The 18,784-nt window shown below is 38.4% G+C and overlaps 1 protein-coding gene across 2 annotated transcripts in view; it reads right to left on the bottom strand.

Annotated features, from left to right (window-relative positions):
• EEFSEC (eukaryotic elongation factor, selenocysteine-tRNA specific) overlaps positions 1-18,784 on the bottom strand; it is a 129,088-nt gene that overhangs the window by 75,230 nt on the left and 35,074 nt on the right. For both annotated transcript variants that reach the window (XM_069812183.1, XM_069812184.1), the window contains exons 3-4: positions 14,849-14,945; positions 11,742-11,906 (exon numbers count right to left, since the gene is read on the bottom strand). In XM_069812183.1, coding sequence (XP_069668284.1) covers positions 11,742-11,906; positions 14,849-14,945 — 262 coding nt within the window. The remainder of the gene's footprint in view (positions 1-11,741; positions 11,907-14,848; positions 14,946-18,784) is intronic.

Raw genomic sequence — 18,784 nt, 5'->3', positions numbered from 1 at the left:
CATGCAACCCTCATAGAAAAGAATTAATCACCCTTATTTAAAAAAAAAAAAAGAATTATTATGCTTTTGCTTTTTCTAACCAAAACCAGGAAGCTTGTGTAAAAAAAAGAAACCAAAAACGGCCCCAAATCCTTGAAAATTAAAAAAAAAAAACCAACAAAAAAACCAAACCAAAAAACCCAAACAAAACAACAAAAACATGAATAGAACCCTTACCTTCACATTCTCATTTGTGTATTTTTACCAGAAAATTACTGTCATCTTTTAAAAAACATTGCCTAGGTTCCTGCCAGAAACATCCCTTTTAAAAAAAAAAAGAAAGAAAACACCCTCAAATGTTTCTGGTAATACACCATATCAGTTCAGCATATATATGTTTTAAAGAGGCAGAGGTTACTGAAGCCACAACTGTCTTCCCTAAAAATATTCTTGTTATTTTTATTACCTCTATTATCTCTATTCCTAACAGTAAACCTGAAGTTTGCAAATATTCCCCCCGCCCCCAATACAGTTTAAAATCTTTAAGAGCCTCTCTACAAATGGGGATAGAGCCTGTGATCTCAGAGAGGACGATGACTTACGTGCTCTCTGCACATACTGCACATCTGGAAAGCAGATTAAAAAATGGAAGTTCAACAACCTGAACAGATAGGATGGGTGGGCAATAAAAGAGAAAACAAAAACAAAGCAAAGACACAAGTAAAAGAAAAGACTTGAAAAATTTTTTAAACTTTTGTACTACAAAAAAGTGTTTGACTACGAATGTATCTTGGAACTTCTACCTGTTAGCACTTGCTGCAAGAAGGAAAAGCAGACGCATCACGATTTCTACCAACTTGGAGATTTCCGCCATTTTCCCCACTATTTAGGGAACTGCATGCCTGAGAAATATTAACACATCAGAATAAATTATGTTGAACTTCAGCCTTACGTAGCATCTCAGGCTCAGAGAAGGGCTCAGAGCAAGTCAGGACACCAGTCTGTATCACCATGTCAGAGAACTTCCTCCACCCATGAGAGATTAAAGACCTCCCCTGGGGCAAAGATCCTTAATAACCTACTCTAGAGTCCAAGCAATCAAGTAGCCTTTGACAAGACTGGAATGAAGCATTAATTCCAGGGTCCTTACTACCTTAATATGTTTTGTACAAACAACTGTTTCTCCCCAAACAAGAGCATCACATCAACAACAGAAAAGGAACATCTGAAATAGAAACCCATGTCATACAAAACATTATTCTTATTCACCTGACTCCAATTCTCTCAAACTCAGTGCAAAATAGTCCAGGGTGGCATTTTGTGTTGTTATTTTATTTTTACAAAGATTTGTATACTTCTTTGCATTTAGACTAAAATAACTGGTGTTGCTTTGTGTTGATTCAAGGCCAGACTGGGCGTTTGTTTAGTCTTACTGGGCATTTATTTCAATCCTTCACTAAAAATACATATTTTCAAGTTTCCCCTTACAATCCCCTTTTCTGTGGTTTTGTTTTGAGTGTTTGTGGTATACCTGCATACGCCTCACTCCCTGAAGACTTTAAATTATTGTCAACTAATCTCCACAAGCTGGATCAATGTCTTCAACTAGGCAAAGAAAATACCACATGAATAATACCTATATTTCAAAACTGAACTGACTTACAATAGCATGTATTTTTTCCCTAAGCCACCATTTAACTTGTTGCTGCCCCATCTATGTACTAGGTGTTGCACATCAGACAAAAACCTCTTCTACGGATGGTTAGCATAAAAGTCTATTGAAATTCAGTATATAATGAATTTAATATTAAGAAAAAGCAACTACAACACAGTAACTGAAGCAAAGAAAACAAAACCAAAGCGGTTCAATGAATACTGAGAAAGAGCAGAAAAGCTTCAAGTTCTGAAACCTCACACAAAACTTAAATGACAAACTTCCGAATCATTTTTGGTACCTCTATCTCTTTTCTATTGAAGAAAAAAAAAAATGTCTGTGTATGTAACATGGTCATTGCTTCCAATGAGCTAATCTGTTCTCATGGCTGATTTCTGCCTCCTAAACTGAACAAGGAGTAAGACCATCTCTGCCATTCTTTTGCAGAATTTATTATACACCCTATATATATAGAATGTATCTTAAAAACCAGTTGCCTAGACAGAAGACACATCATCTACTAAATATAACTTTCACAAAGGCCTGATAGGTTTTAAGTCTACAATTTAAGCATTTAAAGATGTATTAGCTACAGTGACTCTTTAAAAAGGCTATTTGACATTTCCTCACGATTTCTAAAGTGTGAAAAGTTTACTCTTGATTATTTATTCATTAGAAGAGAAAGAAAGAGAAGCCAACTGCATTTTATGGCATATGCTTTCAAGCTAATCTTTGCAACCATGAAGAGCTTCAGAGTTTGTAGCTTTCATTTCAGACAGTTGCAAATGAAAATCTGTATCCAGGCATTCGTATCATGTTCATCACAGTACTATCTGGGCAGCTTACATAATTATATTATTCCAGCTGATACTGTAAATATTGGCTCTCTCTAGTATTACTTTTTCTTTCATTTCCAACTGCACCAGCTATTACAATATAAAGTTATGGGAATACTCTAGTGAAAAGATGTGTCTTACATTTTGTTTCGACAATATATGTTATTGTCACAGGCACATGACAACAGATTCAGGTGATGAGTTGAACAAACATTTAACGAGCAAAGTCAATTCTCATGTAATTTTCATAGTAGTAACAAAGAAAAAAAATCTAGAGTTTTTTAAATGAGGTCATCTCAGGAACACACAGTACAAGGCATGAAATCCAGAAGACTTACTATGGCAGTATAGTAATACTTCAAGAAAGTACTCTGGTAATAGGCTAATTATAGATTCCTGGGCACTTATGCACTAGTCCATTTTCTTCTGTCTTTTGGTCAAATTTAGAAGTTTATTTTCAATACTCAGATTTTTTTTTTTTTTTTTTTTTTTTGCCAGTGCCTAGATCTGAGCAGAACTTTATAATATACAGACCATGGCTTAGTTAATGCAGTGCTTGCTGAATTGTTCCACTTCTTAAAAGCCTGATCAAATGAGGAATTGTACTGTATATGGATGACCAAGGAAGAACAAAAAGTGACATTCCCTTCCTTCATTCTGGTTACTGAAATTTTGCCAAAGCCTCCAGCACTTGAACTTAAAAACATGATAGTTACTTGCTGCTCTGACTAAGTCTACTCATACTAAAGTTACATTCACAGCAGGAATGCAACGTGAAAGCTATGTTTACCATCTAGGAGGTTACCTTTCCAATTACTATTCAAGCGTTCCACTAAGATTCCTGCTCAAACGGTATGCGTATGTGCATGTGGGTCTGTTTTCAATTGAAGTGGATTGAGAACAATTCTACCTGATAAATTAAAAGAAATAAAAATAAAGTTAATGACCTGGCAGCAGCAATGCTTAAGCAAACAAGTTATGCAAACACAAAACAGCTATCCTTTGCTTTAAAAAGTTACCATAAAGTTTAAACAAAAAGGCATTTGGATGAAAGTTTGTGATTACTATATAGCAACGTCCATTAACTTAGTTTCAAACAAAACTTGAACTCCAGGGTACACAAACCCAAGAACGCAACACTTGATCACTGGAACAGCAATTGTTCCAACAGGAAATATGTTACCTACTAAGTCTCAGGATAACGTGCATGTTTTTAAGTTGCATCCCAGGCATGGCTCAAGTCATCTTAACACCTTTCTCCTCCTGTATGCAGCTTACAAGACCATTGCTTAGAGTACCCACTTTAGATGGCTCCAGGACTCCTTTTCAAACTATAAATGCAAGATATTTAGCCCCAGAAAAACAATAGCTAGCATATCCTGTAGAGGAGGTATCGGAACCTACTTATTCATCTTCAGAAATGGCCCTTGAGAGGACAACACCACTCAATGTTTATCAGGTCTTGCTCCTTCTCTCATCAGACCCACTCTAGCTTCAGCCTATGGAAACAAGTCCAAAAACACCATGCCAAGGTTTTTCATCTGACCCTGACTGGTGCTGGTTTCAAGCACCAGAGGCTTCAAGGCCCCAGAGGTTTCAAGCTAAGATGTACTTGAGGGGAAGGAAGCATACACAACTACATTGTTACTCAAGATTGCATTGGCAGCTGAGAAAAAGAAGGGAGAAAAAAAGGTTCTTAAATCTATGGTGCAAGTCAGTCGCTTTGAAGAACAAACTTTGAGACTGGAAAAGAAGCTAGAGATGGAGAAAAATGGAAATAGGCAGGAGAAAGTGGAACGAGCAGATGTGGGAAGTTAAAGCAATAGAGATAAATCTAAATGTCAGGTGTCAATAGCTTATTAGATGCTTGGTTTTCTTCTCAACTTTGTTTTGGAGTCACAAACCTACATATTTGTTGCCATGCTGAAGCCAAATTGCTCACTAATATAACGTCCAAGAACATATTCCATTTCTCCAATTGTGGCACTCTTTTGTGCTGGGATACTGAGCTCTTCCATCAAATCCAGCAACCCAGTACATTGGTAATTCCCAAAGAGCTACAGAATACTGAGCATCATAGACTACACATGGAAGTCACATCTGCCAGCAGTCTACACTAGTCAGGAGAGCACACTAGTGTGGCACGCTAGCAGGGAGAATGCCTACCTACATGGGAGAGTGCATACAGTCACTAGTGAAACTATTACACTTCAGTGCCAAGACCAACCTCAGAACAACTCTAACTGTATAATTTTCCTCTTAGTCCATTGGTTCCCTCTTTTTCAGCTCAGTTTCTTTCCCACCTTGTATTTCTGTGACAACCTTCTTCAGCTTTTCTAACAGTTTTCATTGGACAAATGATTTACTGAAATCAGGACAAAAAAGTGTAATTTGATTTATCTAAGAAAATCAGTCATTGTATCAAAAATATGACGTTCAACTTGCACAGTATTTTCATCTACTCAGAGTTGAGATGATCCTATTTGAACCCCATTGAACAGTGTACCACTTCTTCAGCAATAATAACTCTCTGCACTTTCTAACTATTAAGACAAAAATTATCTGCACCGCAATAGCACAAAATACACGCTTAAAATTATCTCATGCATTAACCACAACCAGTCAGCATTGCAGATAACCCTGAACAAGCAATCAGTATCACAGAAATACTGCAGAAGATAAAGTCTACCTTGGAGAACAGTACTGTTTCCAGCAATGCTGTACTTCCATGTGGAGCCTGGATGCCAGTCAGTCATTTAAGGATGGTTTAAGTGGATCAAAGCAATGCAGAAATTACACACAAATCTCCTCCTTTTCAGATGTAGGAAGAAACTTGTATACTTTGGGTAATTTTTCTAATCCATTAGAAGGCAATTTGTATCCCAACTGTCTCTAGCTGGCAGGGAGCATGGGGTACATCTAGACCTTCAAGAAAAATACTAAAGAAATTCATCTGTGGTTTTAAGAGTTAATTGGCCAGCACTGGCTAGGCCACTTTGCTGCCTACAGAGATCACATTAGACACACAAGCTCCAAAAGTACAGTGTATGGTTTGGATTAGCACTGCTCAGGTTGGCTGCTCTCCCCTGGCTTCCTTCCCTTCTGCTCTGACCAAGTAGAAAAAATTTTAAAACCCCACAATATATATCCAGCTCCCTTTCTATTACATCTTATCCCCGGGCCTGAATAAAACACACCTTAACACACAAAGTCCTTTATCTTGCTCCCTCTTTTTACTGTACCTACATGATACTTAATAAAAAATAGCAAGCGATATGAACTAAACCACTTCAGTAACAGGTAGTGAAAGAAAAGCAACATAAGAATCTCCTTCTGAGCATTTTTATTCATGAGCCTTTTTAAAGCCTAAACATAACTAAAAATACATATATTTTTTTAATACAAAATTAAAATGGATTCTGTTCTTTGGGGTCTTGGGGGTTTGCATGTGGTGGGGTTTTTTTGTTTGGTTGGTTGGTTTTTTTGAAGGCATGGTGTTGGTTTGTTTTTTTGAAGTGTGAACTAAAACAGAAATAGAAAACAAAACAAAAAAACCCCTGCAGAGTAAAAAGTTACAAACCCATACGTTGAAAATGAAGGAACTGATCTTTAGAAAGAGCTCAGCATCTGCTACTCTTATTCTCTCAAGAGATCAAGCCAAAAAGATTTGAGAAGTTTTTATTGCCAGATCTAAATTTCATTCCACAGTCACTGGATCAGGTCTTTAATCCTTTACTTAACCACAAAGAACTGTGCTGAGGAGTTTAATTCTTCCAAAACAACTGATAATATCCTAAATGTTGAAAGCAGAGTACTTTCCAGTATAAGCCAAATCCTGCATGTTTTGCTTTTAAGTAAATGCCACAGCAGATGCAAAACCAGTAGGATTCACACCGATGTTTTCTAGGAAAGGAGAAAATCTCCAAAAAACACAACCCATGCTTTAGAAGTGGCAGACAATTAAAGAAACAGTTTAATACTTGTACTGAATTAAACCGCATTTATAACATTGTGTGTGTATGTTTAATTTACTGATTTAGGATTTAAGATTCTTATATTTTATCACCTACATATTTTAATATGTATTATGAACTGCCTTTTCATGATTTTATCAGTTACATTTAATTGATTCTCCCCCAACCCAATTTTCTGAACTGCCCTTCTTCACAGCATTTCAATGAAAAGATAATGTTCGAGGCAAGCTAGACTTCTTCCCCAGCAGATGAACTGTAGCATTTTAAAGGCTGTTTATATCAGCATTCGGCAAGAAAAATCCAAGAAGCATTGGAAAAAAACAGATGTAGAAACAGCATTCAGACATACTCTCAAAATTTAGCACGGGTTCTATCTATTTGCAGTGCAAAAACCAGTCAAGACATGCTGAAATTTGGAAGGGGTATATTATGATGTCCAAAGAACTCAAAATGATAGTGGTAAAAACTCATTTAAGATTTCACCGTGAAAGTCCACATACAAGTGCCTTCATGATCCAATTCAGTGGGGTTTGATCCAAATTCATTTTCTTTAATTTAATTTAAACATTCTCTGACAAGACTTAACCGTGCAACTCTGTGATTGTGCACAAAGTCCTTGAATACACTTACTACATTTATATACTAAGGCTCACTAATCAGCGGTCTTGGAACATCAGATAGGCTGAAGTACTCATGTGGGCAAAATCAGATATATCTGTTACAATTTGAATAGCTACAGTGGTTTGAAGGAAATAGTCTTTCAAATAGTATTTGGGTTATTCTATCAGACATTGGAGAATTTTTTTGGTGGATGAGCCATAAAAACTACAGAATGTTTGCCAAAAAACAAACCAAGGTTACCTAGCCAACAAAGCAGCTTAAAAAAATAAACTCTTCTCATAGGGTGGAAGTATACGAAGCCATGAAGCTTCTCAGTATCACACTTAAAAAATGATGCTTCTTAGAAGTTCATAAAGTCAATATAATTTGACAGCAAACAGGTCCTTGCCAAGACAGAATCCACTGCTGGTTTCAAACTGACACTCTCATTTACTAGGAGACTTGACTAGATAAACAGAAGCAAGTTTCTCACATTTTTTGTATTTGATGTCTCCAGTGACCTCTTGAAAGTATATCAGAGTACTGAAACACCTGAATGACTACTCTTCAACTACAAGAGAAGCACTTCATAAACACACTTGCAACTTTTGAGACTGAAATGCTCAACATTAATAATAGCAATTGTCTACTGCAGACCTCAGGGATGGTGAAGGTTGGACCTGGTATGAATATTCCTCTTCCCCTCTAATAACAGTTCAACCACACCTAGCAGATCAAAAATCTGACAATGTCTAAAGAGGCACCTCCCAAGGTCAGTCCAATGATTGGGTGTCCACATGATTTATTACAGAACAAATAACTTTGTACTATATTACACCAGAAACATTATGCAGCTTCAGCATACAGCAAAAATCCCCACATGATGCCCTACAGAAAAACGTTAATGTAACCGTTTACCAATAACGCAGCTACTCAGCCTTTGAGGCACTCATGAACTTCTGACAAAATGCACTACAAAACGGCAGCATACTGTACTTTATATAGGCTCCAATGAAGCTATTAACCTCCACCAGGCATTCAGCTTGCATCAACTTGCTCTAACATTTGTCAGTAATTACATTAAACAGAACAGATAGGAACTTGAATATAAAGCAAGAAAAGTTTCTACTTCTTACAAGTCCTGAAAAAAACCAACAGTGGTCTTTGTACTTGGCTGCCATGTACATGCTTTGTGGCTGCTATACACCTGCAGCGCTTGATCACAGGTGAGGCAGTGCCAAGTCAACGCTTTCAGGATGACCAGATTTATATCCATTAACTGTGTACATCTATCTCTGCCTCCTTACTCAATTCAGACCTGACCTCTTCTATGATCTTTCACAACTCTTAAGACAGAGAGAGTGATTCTTATTAACCAACCTGGAACATTTTCTGTGCCCTAAAACACCTTTAAAGGAATATTAACATATTATCATCTGTTTTACCCAATCTTCCAGTATTTCTAATGTGCTTGCAACTGTGCAATCCAAAGCTAGAATCACTAACACTGGGCAGAAGGAAGACCACATACCACACAACATTTTGCATTACTTTTCACACAAGGATTTTTTTGTTTTGCTTTGAGACAACCAACGATAAGAACAAAAGTCCTGGTTCTTACCTGTTTTTTTCCTTCTAAGTAGATGCTGTTCTTAAGCTACTATGATTATTTTTTTTCACCTGGATAAGGAAGGCAAAGAGACTTCTCCCCTACTGAAAAAAACACTTTCCTTTTTCAATTAAAGCATGCTATAAAAAGACACAGCAGCACTAGAATTTGACATCCATGCTCACTTAAACTAAATTCACTAGACAAAATATACTTAGATAAATATTTCAAAGTTGTTATCGCCAAACCTATCAGTAAAATAAAATGAATCTATATAAAAAATCCTTACTATTCAAACTCCAGGAACTTTTATAAAGCAGAAGTAAAAACATCACGAGTTGTTACAGTTTATAAACTGGAAGACTGTAGAGATGGAAAGACCACTGAAACAATCTTAAAGGACATTCACAATTCTGCCAACACTATGTTTTTGCTGCAGAAAACCTAGGTTCATGCTCTTCAAGGTGGATTTCAAGTGCTAGTGAGCAAATAGTACTAACTCTATTGGACAGTGAACTGTTTGCTGTGTCAAAGCTTTTTGCCAAACACGTATATATAATTTTTCTTTTTGCTATATGGATAATCAACCCCAGATGGCAATTTACATAGGCAACAGCATAAAGGAATCCATGCACTGCTGGTGCTCTCAGCCTCAATCACAGCAAGCACGGGCGTTTGAGAATGTCACTGTTTATTTTTAATTGCTGTGTCCCTCCTTTGTGCAGGTTCAAGCGGTCAAAGATGTCGAAGTCCATTAGCAGAACTGGAAGGTGATGCCACTTCATTTGGTGAGAGGGTTCTTCAAATTTAAAAAGCAGCTGGTTTGTAATGTCCCTAAATGCCCAGTGGGCACCAGCTGTCAATCTCAGTTACCACAGGGTCAGGGCAAAAAAAGGTCAGAGAGAGTCATAAACCACAATGTGTTGTGAAATGTGCTTCCTCCGTTACCTTGTAGGCCTGAGAAAGGTTTGACCTTTTGTAGGTATCCTAACCCAACTCTGCATGATGCTAGCAGGGGTAAGTACAACACAACTCATAACTTACAAAAATTGCTTCCTTTTACTGCGTCTTGGTTTCCATACCTGCACAATACAAACATGAATAGTCACAAGATGCTAGTGGCAAAAAAAACAAAATGCAAAACTCCGCCTACCACTATTACCACTCAGAGGTATGGACACATCTTCTATTTCACACAAGGCAGTGGAAGGATTAATTCACTAACAGCAACTGAAAATCACTAAAACTTTGAGGGAAGTTGTTAATGCCATAGAAGCCAAGTGATCTGCCTTGTCTTTGTCAATGACCTGTTTATCTGCTAACTTGCATTTCACTTCACTGCTCCCCCAGTCACTCGCGAAGAAAGCATCTTTTAAAGCCCCGCTTAAAGCCTTTCCTATTGTCCTTTCAAACAGCCATTTGCAATATGCAAGTTATTCACTATTTTTATCATTTTCCCCTTCATACAGATTCTCCAAGAGCAGACTAATTCCTAAATATATTTGTCCAAAACATTCTTGGACTATACATGAAGAGCTGAAGAGTCATTTCCAGATATAATCTGGTTATGCATTCTTTCTTTGCAAGAAATAATTACTCTGCTCTGTCTCACCCCCATCTCCCAGAGCGCAAAGCGACAGGAAGTTTGGCCAGTGCTATGCCAAAAGGAAAGTAGCTAACTAGCTATGCAAGGCCCCTGTTGGGCAGGAGCCATCACTCAGCACTCATCAGCCTTGGACTCCTAACTACTTGTCCCTCCTTGGACCCCTTGTGCAGGGAGGCCCAGGACAGCAAGCAGGACAGGACAGAAAAGGGAGGGAACACTGGCAAGGGGAAAGCAGGAGAGGTTGAAACCAGAGCTACAATCCCAGCAAAGCATATTTCCTTGCAGGAATTACAAGCATGACTCCCAGAATGAGCTGCATGCTGCAAATGAGAGTATGGGCAGTGAGGAACTCTATTAGGAAAGCAGACATGACAGGGTGCATATCATGCAAATCACTCTTACGCAAAGGACAACATGATATAAACTAGATGGCCACAGGTATCACAGAAAAGGCTGACCAAAAATTAATTGTCAGCTATCAGCAAAATATTTCAGGTGAAGTCAGAATGCATCACTTAAGTCTTTCATTTGCCAACAAAGTACAGGAAAAAATGAGAAGCAGCATGTTTGCTCAATGAAAGAATAAGATCCTGATAGTAATACAGCTTGAGGACAATACTGACAGCACCAAAAAGGTCCCATCAAGGCTTGTTCAGCCAAAAGCTGCCTACTTTCAGAATGTACCCAGCTGGGTCCACTTTAAGTGGCAGCTGCAAAACACTCCACAAGTCTTGACTCATTTTGGGCAATTAATAAAAAGGGAAAGTCAGAGCAGTCCAAATCTGGTGAAATAGGCTTCACCTGTTCCAAGCATAAAGTCACCTTGTTTTCTTTTTAAGGATGAATATATTTTAAGGAAATAAAAGAGTAACAACAGTTAGACAGTTTAAAGGCCATTGAAAGGCCTCTTGACTTTCTACAGGCTCTCTAAAAAGCCCAACCACAGCCAGCCACCTACTGCATCCCAGCAGTTCTCCCAGAACATGCTGACATCAATTAAAGCCCCAGCAAACAAAAAGAATGTACATCAAGCATTTCACTACCCTCTTCTTGTGATTTCCTTCAACTTCAAAACATCTCAGGAAGCCTACCTACCCAGATTCTTTTACAAGCCTTCTCACTGCAGCATGTCTCAAATGAAAGTAATCTCACTCACACCTTGTTCAGTCCTTGGGCACATCCTATCTCATAAACGTGCCCACCTTGCTTTTCTGAATTTTTAAGTCTTAACATGCTAATCTAGGTCAGTCTTCTCTCCCCTTCATTCAACTGAAATTGAGCAGGAAACTTTACTGGCTGCCTTATTTAAAAATCTCTATGTCTCTTCCTATTACAAGCTGGCTTATAGTAGAGTACGAAAAAAAACCCAACAACAGACACTGAAAATAATTGAATAATTTCAGACTGGAAGAGAACACTCTCTTCTTTGTTGAGTGTCTCTTTCCATCAGGAAAACTGAGGGGAGTAAAAATGAGAGACTCACCTTCAGGGCAGGAATCTCCACATTGTCACCAAGGCTAACAGACCCAGAAAGAATAGTCCCTGTCATCACTGTGCCTTGACCCTTGATCGAGAAACAGTGGTCGACTGCCATGAGGAAGTGTCCCGAGGGGTCTCTTGATGGCAGGTAAGCCTGAGACTTCAGGACCTGGGGGGGAAGAGGAAAAAAAAAACAAAACCAAAAAACCAAAGATAAAAGCAGCACCATGCCTGGGTGAAAAGTCATGACAGCCATACAGCAAAAGGAAGGCAAGCGAATGATTGATTGAACAAGCTTGCAGTTTTACTGATTTCAGGCATCTCCCAATGAGCTTAGAACACACCAATGCCAAATTAACTGTGTGCGCCATAGAGGCAATGCACACTTAGCAGCAGGAACAGTTCAATTTTCTGCCTTAGAAAGATTTGGTGCTGCACATTTAGCTTGGTTTGCAAAACTGCACTGGTGATAAAATTGCTGCCAAACTCAATATAAACACTGCAGCAAAGCAAAGAGGGGGAGAAAAAAAATCCTGTACAGCGCCCCCCCCCCCTTTTTCCCCCCTCTCAAAAGTACAATTTTACAGTGCATTTTGCTACTTCAGCTTTTTTGGATTTTGTGAAAATGAACTTATATACAGATATTAGTGCCCCATAAAGCCCATCCCTGCCTCCCTCACAGAAGAACTATTATACTGGGTTAAGTTTTCAAAGTCAACTTCCCCTTCAGATTTCTGTTAACACTTCTTGAAGGATCAAACCACTAAGAAAAATAGCTACATTAAGTACTATTTTCTAGAGAAATTCTCCAAGTTTAGGATTTCTGTTTTGCTGACAAATACCATGTTTCTTAAAATATATCATCATAGAGAGAAGACCTTAATTATAGAAATGCAGTCATATGCCCAACAGTGCTTCAGAGGAACTGGTTCACTGCTGTCTCAAATAATTTTTGATCTCTGCCTCTGTTATAACATCAGCATATAAACTTAACACTGCCTTTAATGTATGCTTTTAAGGTCAGAAACTGCAGGTTAAGCCCAAGTTGTAATGGCAGAACAATGGAGAGAGTCTCTTATCAAGGACAGAAAGGATAATACCTTGAAGCTCAATGGCAGGGCTCACACAGCATTTGCCAGCTCTTCCAATATTAGGTCTGAAAGTTGACAGAAACAGCTGCAACATGGGTATTTCCCTCAAAGGTTATAAACCTGGGGAACATCCCAGTAAATCTACCTGGAACCAGATGAAGGCAGAACTAAGGACTTTCCTATCTCCACCTCTCTAGACACTGCTGTGGGCAGCCTGGTTCTTGCTAACTCTATTCTAAGGCCATACCACACACCCTGCCATGCCCATCTCAGGTCACACATGCCTGGGAGGCAGTATGATATTCAGTGCTCAGCAGCTATGTAGAACATTCTGCCTTTCTACAAGCCAGGCTGCCCTGGGCCAGACATCCCCAGATTTGTGATGACTGGTGCTGCACCCTAAAATCAGCAATTTACAAGTATTTTAAACCTGGCAGCATCCAAAGCATCCAAATCAGACCTTGACAAGTCTGCAGAGAATGATGCTTTTGTTTTAGGACTACTTTCTGCAGTCTGCAAATAACAGTGGCACCCCTCCAGGGCAAAGATGCTACTTTTTGCCTAACACTTTTTCACAGAAAGGGTGACAAGCCTACTACAAGCTACAAACTGCTCTCAAACAGCTATTTTAAGTGTCTTGCCCTTCACAGTATAAGCTTCATGCCATATAACTTCTCATATAACTTAGTTTTTTGAAAACGTGAGAATTTATTCTCTGCCCTGGCCTCCCTCCCCCCCAAAAAAAACACCAAAAAACAATCCACATTGCTGGAACTAAGGATACCTGCGAAGCATCAGTTTGCTTGAAGTCTGTCTTGTTCATATGGGTCTGATACAATGTTAGTTATACAATCATATAGTTTTTTCCAGGCCGTACCTCATTCAGGGCACAGGGTAAAGCCAGGCCATGCTTTTCATCTTTTGCAGATGTGCAAGGCATGCAATAAGCAAGGCAGAGTATCACAGAGAAAGATAGTTTCATCATGAAGGTAGGTGGTGCTCCTCTAGAGAATGGATTCTACACTTGCTTATGCCAGAACTCCCACATATTGCCATTCTCTTAAAAATGAAACTTTCCACAGGTAATCCCTGACCATACACCTCGGACTGTCCAAACAGAAAGCCCAAAGCTTAACAGAAGCGCTAAGCGCTCACAATTGCAATCAAAATGATCTGAACACAAGCATGTCCCAAAAGAGCTCCTAGCTTCCTTAAATTTGGCAACCAAAAATTAGCAAACTTAGTGGACTAAACTCCTTTGTGCCTCAGCTTCCCAACCTAAATATGAACTGAATCACTTCTACACTTCCTATATGTCTTCTGGAAGTAAATTAACTGTTTGCCAAGTGCTCAAGACCACAGTGATGTGTGCCAAAGAAAAGTCCAGGAGGAAATTAATCATTCTGAATGCAGAGCAGTATTTGAATGAAGTCACAAGGCCACACAGAGAATAATGAGAATTAAAACAAAATACAGACTACCTGCTCACTGGTTGACCCCTGTCCATCCCGTGCAAGGAATGAGGTAAGGGTCATTTAGAATAAAGAATCATGCACTTAAACACTGGATCATAATACACACACAAAGGAAGGCGACAATTCCCAACATGTATCTTTTGAGTGCCTGACTTCACAACTTTACTGTTTTCTTAACAGTGGTACAATTATAAAACAACACCTACACCTACCAAGGATTTGGCAGAATTTTAAAGCTATTTTTGTTCATTATGCTTAGTAATTCTTTACAACTTTAAAACCAATTTCAACACACATGTGATAGCTGTTTCTTAAGACACAGCTATTCAAAGGCATTAAAGCCTAGCAGTTGAAAAATGACATCCACTCTTGGGGCATGCAACCTCAACTTCTCCATTCACTGGAAGGAATCCCTAAAGAATCAGGTTCCTTAAAACTGACATTAAATGCAGGAAGTTCCTCAGCTCTAGATACTAATACAATATACTCCAAAGACTTAAGGCAAAGTTCAAGCACATTTTATTATTATATTCTTCAGCAGGTACCTCAATTAATTCAGAAACACCTAGTGGATTCTCAGACTCTGGGGCTTCTGGTCCACCAGGCTTTGCTGCAACAGCAACAATAGGACACCCACAGAACCTGAAAGAGAGAAAGACTCCCACCATTAGATCGCAGATCTCATACATGTATCAATGTAAAGTAGTTCCAGGTTCATCTGACAATGAAGGCAATGAAACTCCCTGAAATTCCTATTTATCTGCTCTTCCCCCATAGTGAATAACTGACATTTTTTTCTTGAGTTACTAGCATCTGCACTACTGGACTTCACTACAAAATTTTCAGTCCTGTTTAGTATTAGCTACTGATTCAGTTCTGTGGCAGTCAAAAGCAAGACTTCAGTTTATTTCAGAAGAAAAGGTCTGTTACCCGGTCTTACTGCAGTGGCTTTGCATTCAAGCCATTTTACCTGAAGGCTAGCACTGTTTTCAACTTTCATGAAAATAATTATAATCCTAGCTGTGGAGTCATAACCTTCAAAATGGGAGCCAAATGCAATATGGCACATGATGTCTACCTGAGTCTGCAGGCAGACTGCAAGACATGCAGACCACAGAAAGACCTAAAGCTACTGCAATCAAAGTTCATGAAACTCACAAATCTCAAACATGCAAAGGTTCAGAGTAGAGCAGCACTTCCACAGTTGACTTCAGTTTAGCTTTTCTCTTACAATCAATTTTACTCTTCAAGTCCTTAATATTCAGCAGCTTTTTTTACAAAGTCAGTTAGCAGACTTAACTTTTGCTCCCTAAAATGCCACCTAGTGTTTGAATAATCTGATAGCTTGTTTTGCCTACATTTTGGAAAGGGAAGTTAAGACTATAAATCAAATTATTACTGCATATTTGAAGAAGTCAGATTAACTATGTAAAATATATATATATATTAAAGCAATGGAATAGTAATCAGCAATAACACAAAAACTGATTGGTTCTCATAGATACTTGATTCTTATGTAACAGATTCTGACCAAAAGTAAATGTTGTAGTCATCCTTTTGACACCCACCCCCCATAGATTTTGATCTCAAAAAGAGAGTGAACTGGAGGAAAAAGACAGTGCCTTGATACAGAAAAAAGTCTAAGTTCTATAGAGGAAGCTCATTTAGTGACCATCAGTAATCAAGCATATAAGGTATTTTCTTTGTGTATATGCCGTAAGTCTGAGGCATCTAGGGACAAAGGGTAATAAAAATGTGCACTGAAAATTCATGTGATTAATCATAAAACTTTTGGAAATTTATTTTCATACAAATACTTCAGGACACTGTATTGCAATAAATAGAAATTTGTGCTGAGCCAGGTTCTTTACTCCTTTTCCCATATACCAGCACAAACTGGAGTAATCATATACTGCCTTTGGAGGCACTTCCAGACACGATTCAGCCCTACTAAAACTCTTACGCCACCACACCAATTTATTGTCAGCAGAGTTTAGACCCTGCTGGACAAAGATAAAAGCTGGCATGTGCAAAACATTATGAAAAAAATAGAAATTCCATTCATAGGGACAGTTTGCTTTTATTTTTGGTATCAATCCATGGAACAAGCAAGTTTTGATTAGGTTAAGTTTACAAGTGTAAAACTATTCAAATATACGACAGTTACTTTCCTCTGCCTATGTTTTTTTTTCCCACCTTCTATGGAATCTCCTGACAACGTTACAATAATTTCCCCAGTATCAATAGCAATACCTACTCTATAGCTGCAACAGACTTCAAAATTGCTTACTGGTATGGAATTGTGCATGCATGCCTCTGTGTTTAGAGAAATAATAATCAAGTAAACTATTCCTAGAAAAAAATTCATTGCCAAATGTTTGGAGTCAGAGGCAGCTGTCAAATGGTCTCAGCACACGCCCTGCTAATAAGAGTAGTTTAGAAATACAAAAAACAGTTAAAAAACATGCATTTGGAAATTCAAAGTAGGAAAGATGCTGTTGAGAAACAACACATGCCTGATACGCAACAGGACAGGCACTTTACAATCAAGCCCAGGTCAGCAGTGCTTTCAAAGCACCATAAAGCACAGGCTGCACATGCAAAAGCTAAATTTTTGTTACGAGAACAATACACACACATCCAATAAAAGAGCATTCCTAGGATCCAGCGCTCAAGTGCATAATTAAAACATTGTGACAGGACCATTTCTCTCCAGGTGGAATCACAGCTGTTGTGATCAGCTGATACACGTCCTTGTTTTAGAAGTGGGCAAGAGGTAAGGACCTCACAGTTAGCTTGTCAACTGTTTCAAAAACTTGCTTCCCATTCAGTTTTGACCAAGTCTGCTAATTTTCAAGACATGATGTAAAGACCCATTTGTACACCAGGATATAAAGAGAAGATTTCGTTCAAACAGTGTACATAGAAGTATTTCTGAACAACAGTTTCCTTACAGAAATTTGTCTTCCTTTTATGAATATGCAACTAGAAAGGTCTTTTTTTCCAATCATTCACAACACTATCTTGGACTAAACCAAGAATGAAGTACCACCTGCAGCAGCAATTACTGCCATTCAAGAAGTATAAACAAATTCTAAAAGAAGGTCAAAATAAAACTGAGCAGTATATTAAGATAAATTCTCTTAAAAATCATTAACTTCTTGGCACAGATGAGAAACATTAAAAAATAACTATTAATTTTAATACTGCTTAATTCACATTCTATACATCAACTTTTCAAACAACCAAATAAAATAATAAGAAAGCCATTAGACAGTTATCGCTAAATTTTTCCCAACTTTATTACCTCAGTGCTATTGCCATTGGGATTACCTGTGAATCTGATCAACAAACTCACAGCTATAAAAAATTGTTGATCCAAAATGCTTTGATATATTGCAGGCATCTCCTTTCTCCATCTCCCTAAAATGAGGGGGCAGCAACCTACAGAGAAAACCAAGCCACCCTGTATTTATTTGCCATTTGCCTTTAAATCAACAGCTGCCAGAGAGAACTGGAAGTTGTAGGATTCTAAGTTCACAAGAGAGAATTTCACTTTCTTGGTGACCTCTGTACCATTCCCAGCACAATGAATGGACCCAAGAACAGCACAGGAGCTGGAAAGACACAAAGATCTTCCTAGTCACTGTTGTGGCAGTTACATACTTGAAAAGGGACATTGAGCTACAATCACAAATAAGCTAAGCAGGAACTGCCATATCCAACCAAGCTCTACTTTTTTGGTCCTGGTGGAATTCTCTCCTCTGTACACTGAATCCTATTCCTTTGATTCTTCAAATCAAAAAGTAACCTAACAGCTACAAATGTGGGAGTCAATGTCCCCTTATGACCCAGTTTGTGTAACCACTACATAAATATTGTGTCTGTGATATCTTCCCACTTCATAACAGCTGCACTTCCACTCATGAATCTCACTGCACTTCACTCATTATGTACTTCAATTAATTTACCAAACAGGGCTGACAAACATCATCCCAGCCAGAGCCATATTACAGTATCTAAACTTCCATCATTCTTCTCTCCCTAGTTGGGGCAATCACATTTTTCACCCTCAGTTAAGGAAAAGCCACAACACTTTCTTTTCTCTGGAGTGAAAAAGACTCGCAGATCACAACACAAGTTGCAAGCCCGTAAACTAAACCACCCATCCAGCTCCCACTCGCTGTCCCTCCCCTCCCCCCCAAAAAAGACAAAATACCAAACAAACACCTAACAGTTCTTCACCTGGATATTCTGGCTTCGTTTTAACCAATCTGAACTCCAAGCAGCCTTTTAAGCTGAAAAGCTCCATTATAGGAAAACACTTCTCTATACCAAATTCAGGACTGCATTTGAGTTTCTGGTAATCTTCCCACTCTCTTCTCATCATCTTTGCTAGATGTCTCAGTATGTTTAGAAGCATGTTAGAAGGGAAATGTGCATGAAGTATTTTTGTTAAATATTTTGTTACAAGCTAGCTG

Source organism: Haliaeetus albicilla, chromosome 24 (assembly GCF_947461875.1).
Source record: "Haliaeetus albicilla chromosome 24, bHalAlb1.1, whole genome shotgun sequence".
Lineage (NCBI taxonomy): Eukaryota > Metazoa > Chordata > Aves > Accipitriformes > Accipitridae > Haliaeetus > Haliaeetus albicilla.
The sequence above is the reverse complement of the archived record's forward strand: the minus strand, read 5'-3'. Positions and strand labels throughout refer to the sequence as shown.